Genomic DNA, 7,642 nt, shown 5'->3' on the forward strand with positions numbered 1-7,642 from the left:
AGTCTAAATGACCTGCCTGATGACATACTCATTCCTGGAAAATTACTAATGTTCTGCAAGGTGAAAATGGCTATTAACAGGAATGAAGTGTCTGCACTTAAGCCTTTTATGCTGCCTCTGTGAGATTAGCATAAAGAAGCACAGCTAGAATAAGGAGCAAATTTTCAGCTGGGTGTCTGGGTTAAACAGATGGGCTAAGCCAATGCTCTCTTTAAAATCTTAAAAGCTGTCTTTGGCTTTGATGAGTTTGTTCGTTGCTGTAATATGTTTTATTGGACCAGCTGGTATAATTGGGAAAAGTAGACAAGCTCTTGGGAATGAAAGCCCTTCTCCTCATCTGAAACAGAAGCAGCTGTACTGCCCACCCCTCCCCTCCCCGCAATCTTAATAACAACACTGTCTCTACATAAGGGTTGGAGGGCACAAAGGCAGCTGAATATATCAGGGCCTGGAAAGATTACAGCAAACAGGCAAACAAAAATCTACAAAAGAATGCTGTCAGCAGTGTTTCAGTATGAAACCAAGAGAATCTGAGAATAGAGGGTGGAATTCAACCCTGCTGCTTTACCCTCACATTTAAATGTGAAGCAGCTACTCTGGGGTGGGATTCAACCCTGCTGCTTTAGCCTCACATTTAAATGTGAAGCAGCTACTCTAGTAACTGAAGGCAGCCACCGTAGCCATGATGAGGGAAATTAGGAGAAATGTATAGTGGAAGCTTTATTTAGACACATTAGCACAGCTGGGTAAAATATAGCCATTTTCAGGTACACAGGTGCCCCTATGCTAGCCCTCCAGGCATGTCCTGCAGCAGGTAAAACATGATCAGTATCTCCACGGAATAACTCAACTCATCTATCCAAGGTATCTTTCTTAAAATGGGTGGGATCACTCCCTGGAGAGGTCCTTCCAGTAATTGTAGAGGGAGTCTTGACCACAAACTCAGATGAGATATCTTTTATGTGATAACCCTTCACCTGAGCTGACGCCACTCTTCAGACACAAAAATCAGCTACACCCTGCCTTACTTTCTGAGAGCCATTAGCACAAGGTTTCTGCTGCCTGAACAATACAAAGAACATCACAGTGCAAACACGCTTACCGCCTCGTCCCCCAGTGCTGACTTCAGGCTGATGCGCACTTTGATGGCATTGTTAAAATCTGGTTTAAAAAGAAACACGGGCTGTGTTAGAGCTGCAGTGACAGAAAGTTAGCCCCTGGGAAATGCTGGGATGGCTAGAGTTTCCTTACAGGCTCCACTGCTCTCCCTGGCCACCTTGGTGGGATTGGTCTTGTTTCCCTTCAGCCATCGCTACTGCAAACATTTGCATCTGAGCTGTCACTCACCCATGTCTGGCTTTGTAGTAGAGAGAAAGAGAGAGCACATCTAAGAGTATAGTCCTCTGGTCTTCTTTAGACGTGTCCCAAAGGAAGTGCCTCTTTCCAAGCTCACATGCGGATGTTGGTGTCTGGCTAGGTGAATCCCATCATGAGAGACTGGCACGGCACTGTAAGAGTTACAGTACTCTCCAGGACTGACAGTGATCAAAGGTAAAGTAAAACTTCCTGCTAGTGTGTATTTCCCATAACCCTGCTTCCACAGGGAGAAGAGCCTTCAACAGCTACAAGAGAGAAGGACTTTGCTGGTCAGTGGCTGTGAAGACTAACGAGTGTCCTTAATTCACCCAAAAGCCATACGTACATGGAGCCCAGCTTGTTTTCCAACCAATGTATCTGCCAGAATTGTTTTTTTGCAGCCACTGATATAGAGGCTCGAAGTAGTGGAGCAAGGGCGCTGCATTCATGTATTTCTCTCCTGTTATGCTTTCCAGTGCTTGAGTCCAGGGCTTGGATCTGCCTAATTCAAGCAGTTGTCTGTGTATGTGGAAGGAGAGGTAATACATGTTATTGCCATGTTCCATCTAGACATCTAGCAAAACAATCTGTGACTGGTATCAAAGTTTTCTTTTTTGCTTTTGAATTCCCTCCTTCCTCCCATCATTCCCATTAATAAAAATAAATTATTTTCTCATTAACAGACAATTAAACCTTTGATGTTTAGATCCTCAGCTGATATAAATTTAGTCAACTTGTCAAATAAACTGAGGAGGCATATGCTAAATTTTCAGTCTAAGTTCATTCTTGGTACAATCTCATTGACTCCAGAAGCTTTCAAGGATGAATTAGGCTTTGTTATTTATTTCATACAAGAAATTTGCTTTTTTACCTTAAATTCTGACCAGCTGCTGTGGAGTTGGTAATATCACATGTGTGAAGAGGGCCTGTATGGCCAGCTGCCTTGCAAAGTGCCTCCTGAAACTGGAACTGATAGATGGTCCGGGTGTAATACCTAAAGGAAGGGCAAGGAGAAGGAAGGCACAGGTTTTGTTTGTCACCTGTCAAGGAAACACCCAAGCCTTCAGCCTTTGGAAATCTCTGCTATGTCAGCTGGTGCTCCTGCCTGGGATGCTGCATTGCACAGAGGGAGGCCAGCTGATACTTATAGGCTACATTAATGAAGATTTAACAAAATGCCATGATCAAATGCAGCAGAAAAGCCCCAGATCTGTTTGGTGGCACATAAACCAGGAGTGAGTAAGGTTTTTAAGGCCCAACCCTCTGCTCCAGCTGAGGTCTCTAAAATGAAGCAGCTGGGACACAGAAGGACATCCAAAGTGAGTTGCTTCAGGGCTGCATGTGCATGGCCCAAGTGACAGTGGTATGGGGCAGGTGTCTCCTCAAGAGGCAACCAACTCATACAGATTTATCGGCCTACCAGTACCTGAAGTGGGCCTACAGGAGGGATGGGGAAATGCTCTTTATCAGAGAGTGTAGTGAGAGGACAAGGGGTAATGGTTATAAGCTGAAAGAGGGTAGATTTACTTAGATATTAAGAAGAAATTTTTTACTGTGAGGGTGGTGAGACACTGGAACAGGTTGCCCAGAGAAGCTGTGGATGCCCCATCCCTGGAGGTGTTCAAGGCCAGGCTGGATGAGGCTTTGAGCAACCTGGTCTTGTGGAGGGTGTCCCTGCCCATGGCAGGGGGGTTGGAACTCGGTGATCTTTAAGGTCCCTTCCAAACCTAATCATTCTATGATTCTATGTGCTCCTGATGTTTTGATGGCCGCACAAAGTTCCTCTGGTCAACAAGAAGCTCATTGGCCTCTGGGCTGCTCAGAGATTGCTACGGAGAAGCCCCTGATGGCCACAGAAAAACTTCCACTGAAATCAGTGACCTTCATCAGGACTTTAGACAAAATAAAATTGTGTGCTGAGACTCTCCAGTAGATGTTTTAGGTAGTCAAGGATTGTTCTGTACCCAAAATGTAAATCATAAATTAAACACTGAGCAAGGATGGAGCTACCTTATGAATGAGTAATCATTGGCCACATGAAACAGCACTGCAGGGTCGCAATAGGTTTCATCATGAGGGACGGGTTCAACAACACCAACTATTTCTCTCCTGGGGATGAAGGAAAAACACAGGATTTCCATTAACAGATAATAAGAAAAATCAATCTGACCCTGCTCTTCCTCTGTATTGTCTGATACATATGGGCACCTCTCTCACTTCCAAACACAGAAAGTATACACAGATCCCAGTAACCCCAAATGAGTACTGCTCCACAGCTGGTGATCACAGAGAACTAGCTGCTTTGAAACTGATGGTGCAAGGAAGGGTTTTGTATGATAGCAGGGTATGCAGGGTGTTATGAGTGGTGTGAAATAATCTACAAGACGTGAGCTTCACACACACCTCATGCCCCGGCCCATCCCTGGGTAAGGGCATGCAGAGATTGGGTGACCCAAAAGGTGCATGGCCTGCTGTGCCACTGGGCTGAAGATGAGGTTTCTTCTTATTTTCCTCTCCTGAGGGCATGTTTCCTGAGCAGTACTATGGAAACAAACCCAGGCCCTAATTTCTGAAAATGGTAATAAGCTTATATGGAAATATTTTCCGTAAAACTATATTTCAAGGTCTTGTTCCAGCAGAGAGCTTTGCAGTGCCACTACAACAGACGTGATAAGCTTCCCTAAACAGTTTGTCATTCTCCATTTCCCTGACATCTCTGCTACTTTTGAATAAATCAAAGCTGACTGATTTTTACAGTGGGTCAGGAGGCTTGCTTATATCAAGTTTTATTATAGATTTTGTTTGCTGATGGAGACTCACTGTTTGCGCTTGTGTTAAGAGTGCTGACTCCATTTTCAATGTGGGGCTTGTTTGGTTTCTTTGTATTTTTCTTCCCCCATGTTAGCCACCCTAGGAAATGACAGACTTCAGTCTGAATCAAGCCGCTTTTAATCTTGAGCTCCAGGGAGCTGAAAATAGATTGGCTGGCGGGGATAACCTGAAAAGGGACTTCTGTATGTTACTTGCCAAGGGAACTATATTTTCTTGACCAAGAAAGGTGGTTTCAATACATATGAGAGGAAAGACTCAGTCTGGAGTCTTTCAGACAATTTGCTTCCAAAACCACTCTAGCATGGGGAGGAAACCAAAGCAGAGAAGTATGCACAGATATTTGGTAGATTGAGATCTGTATGCTTCTCAGGCTGGTGAGTAGATAAACTTCATTTTCCACTTGTCCTTAAGGAGTTGGAGAGCAAACCAAAGCATACGCCTGATAGGACTCAGGGAAGTGCTGTACTTAAGCTACAAAGATGTCTTGGGGCATGTGTCAGAGGGATGGCAATGCTGATCCTGGGATCTGGAACATCTCGTGCAAAGGCCATGGACTGTCTTTATCAGAGAAGTTGACACTAGAAATCAGGAGAAAGAGGCAGGGTAAACTACCCAGGGCTGAACACAGTGTCAGTGGGGATACATGGCCTGTGAGACCTTGTCTGCACCACGTTGGGTGTTTCTACCTGGCACTTTACTGGACTTTGTAGAGACAGACCCTGCACTATGGAGGGGCACAGGATCAACAGTATGCTGAGTAACTAGGAAGAAATGGTTTTGCAGGACCATTTGCAAAACATCCGCGTTGTTTCTCCAACTTACTTCATCTCCCACCACCGCTTTGTCCATTCAAAACACCCCTAAACACCATCCACCTCCACTTCTCCAGCATGTAAGTAAAAGGCATTGTTCCAACAATTGTTAGTGCTTGTTTGAGCAGAAAGTTGATTTCAGTTTCTGAAGAGAGAAGTAGTTAAGGCAATGGTTATGATAGCAATTAGTATCTCATTAGACAGCTAAAGTTGCTTCCTTTTACAGCTAATGCTTACATCTGCCTTGAATTACAGATTTTCACTAAGGAAAAAGTGGAAGGAAGAATACTCCTGAAAAAAATACATGAGAAAAGATCACTTAAGTATTGTATAAAGTTTTGTCTCTCTTTCTTTTCCCTTGACTGCTTAAACAAACTAACCCTTTTGCATGTATGTGTCATTATCCTCCACTGAAAACCTTCCCAGACTCCGGGGAATTTTAAGCTGAGGACTTTGCTGCATCTCCATTCTTATAAGGTAATATTCAGAGAAGGCAGACAAACTGCATTGTGATGAGGGCCTACCTACATTGTGTACTCCATGTTCACTTAATTGGGCGATGTAAATCTCAAGGCTTTGTTTTCAACTGCTAAATATATACCTTGGTAGAGATATGTACAGATTCATGCAACAGAAATTGAAAAGACTATTAGAGGCTTGCCCAAATGAACTATGAAGACTTTGGGATGAGTTGTTCAGTGCTGAAAGTAATTAAGTGCTAGCTATTTGTTTCTAAATTAAGTAGCAGCATTATAAAGTAGCATTTCTTGCTTCATGGTGTGATTTAGGAAAAAAATAGTATTTCTGCTAAGTCAGTGGGGTAGGATTTTCAGAAGCCTCTCAGCTGCTCACTCAGCTTGCAGACATGATCCTCTGCTGCAAAGTAAGGCCTGCAAGTGTATTGACTGAAATGTATAATATTTATCCATTTATTTACCTTCATCCTCTTGGAAAGTTGGCTCTAGGAGGTCGAGAGACTTCAGGTGCTGAGGAGTGGCTGCAGAAAGTGACATAATTTCACCTACTGCTTCGTGGAAGCCCTCGTTGGCGCCATCTCTCAGCAGGTAGGGCTGCACAGAGTATGCCATGTCGTACTCGATGTGGCCCATCTCGTGGTGTGCGGTCAGGAAGTCGTCCATGGTCACTTTGGTGCACATCTTGATCCTGCGCTCCAGAGCAAAGTGTTTGTGGTTAGAGAGACAGTGGCCCAGCCAGCTGCTGCCCAAGCCCTGCCTGCTGCAACCGTGGGGCAAAGCAGCCTCCAGAGCTTGCAAACATCCCTTGCCCCTCGCCAAACCCATTCAGCCACATCCTCGCATGGGCACATGCCACATTCATAACAGCTCCATCTGCAAGAGCGAGGCTTGGAGGGAAACTCAGCAAAACACTTCCAGCCACCTTGAAATTGTGCTAGGAGTAAGAGAAAATTGCTGTTTCATGAGAAGTAGCTGCTCTCTGAAACTTGGCGATAACTCACCGTGTGTTTTGGAGTGACTACACACCATCAAACCTAGGCAGATAGCAGTGTAAAAAAATCTGTCTGTCAGTGACTCCTGCTACTTCATCCTTGTCTAGATACTATTTAATAAAGAAATTTCTTCCAAATAGGGTTCCTTTTCACCTTCCTCAGGCTGCCAAGGTGTGAGGTGTGAGGCTGGCAGCTTTCACTAAGTCTCTGCTGGGGACAAGCCTCTTTCCCCAGGTAACTTCAGGGACTGCAAGAGAGGACAGAACTTGCCCCAGGAGACTTCATTGTGTGGGAACTTGTTGTCCCTCTCCTTTCCCACATAGGGAAGAGATTGATGGATTTTCATGAACCTGGATGTATATGCTAAAGATAGCTGGTGGGCTCTCAGGAGCTTTCTTTCCTTTTTCCTTGCTACCTAGGGACCCTGTGCCATTGCTGCAGAATATGCAGGTGTCCACAAATCTCACTGGTATCCACAAGCACCTGCATTTCTGCTTATTCCTTAAGCATTATTTCTCTAATTCATATAAATAATAGTCGCTTCTCTGTTTAAACTGGAGAGCAGACCTTATGTCTTCACAGAATAAGTTACACAGAAAGGTTTACAGTCCCATAGGACCCCTGCTGTCTTGTCTTTCTTTCCCCCCTTATCAGACAGAAAAAAATAATAAATATGGAAAAATTATAAGTTAAACCAGCACGGTACACCTTTGGTGAAAATATGAATGTTTTAGGAGATGGTATAAAAAGGGTCCGTAGTAATTGCAGTACCTGTAGTCATTTTTCCCCATATCCCATGCTGTAGGATGGCAGACGACCTTCCTGTTGTCGGTCGGCTCTGTGAGCATGGAGTTATTCCAGAAGCCCTCAGTCATTTCATAGAGGCCGATAGAGGTGAAGAAGGCCTCGGCAGATTTGAATATTCTGATTGCATCCCATTTCTGAAAGAGACCATAACACCATTAACCACTGCCTCTGCACAGAGCCTGTTCCCTACAGCTGGTTTAACGCAGGCCAGCTGACTTCATATTTATCTCCCCACGACTTCAGATCAACACCTGAATTACTGAGAGCAAGATGGTAGTGTATGCCGTCGGCACTTCTGTAAATTCTGATGGGAACTGGCATTAAGTGTTTTCCCTGCAAACAAAATAGATTTCTGTGCTCAGAGGTT

The 7,642-nt window shown here is 44.3% G+C and overlaps 1 protein-coding gene across 1 annotated transcript in view; it reads right to left on the bottom strand.

Annotated features, from left to right (window-relative positions):
• Positions 1-1,102: 1,102 nt before the first annotated feature.
• The window catches only part of ACE2 (angiotensin I converting enzyme 2), a gene marked incomplete at its 3' end in the record, with an annotated part of 16,825 nt that continues 10,285 nt past the window's right edge, over positions 1,103-7,642 (bottom strand). The window contains 8 exon segments of the mRNA XM_010086071.1: positions 1,103-1,161; positions 1,703-1,875; positions 2,228-2,350; positions 3,367-3,465; positions 5,011-5,041; positions 5,044-5,145; positions 5,938-6,164; positions 7,240-7,409. Coding sequence (XP_010084373.1) covers positions 1,103-1,161; positions 1,703-1,875; positions 2,228-2,350; positions 3,367-3,465; positions 5,011-5,041; positions 5,044-5,145; positions 5,938-6,164; positions 7,240-7,409 — 984 coding nt within the window.

This window comes from Pterocles gutturalis, unplaced genomic scaffold (genome assembly GCF_000699245.1).
Source record: "Pterocles gutturalis isolate BGI_N339 unplaced genomic scaffold, ASM69924v1 scaffold45155, whole genome shotgun sequence".
In the NCBI taxonomy this organism is placed as follows: domain Eukaryota; kingdom Metazoa; phylum Chordata; class Aves; order Pterocliformes; family Pteroclidae; genus Pterocles; species Pterocles gutturalis.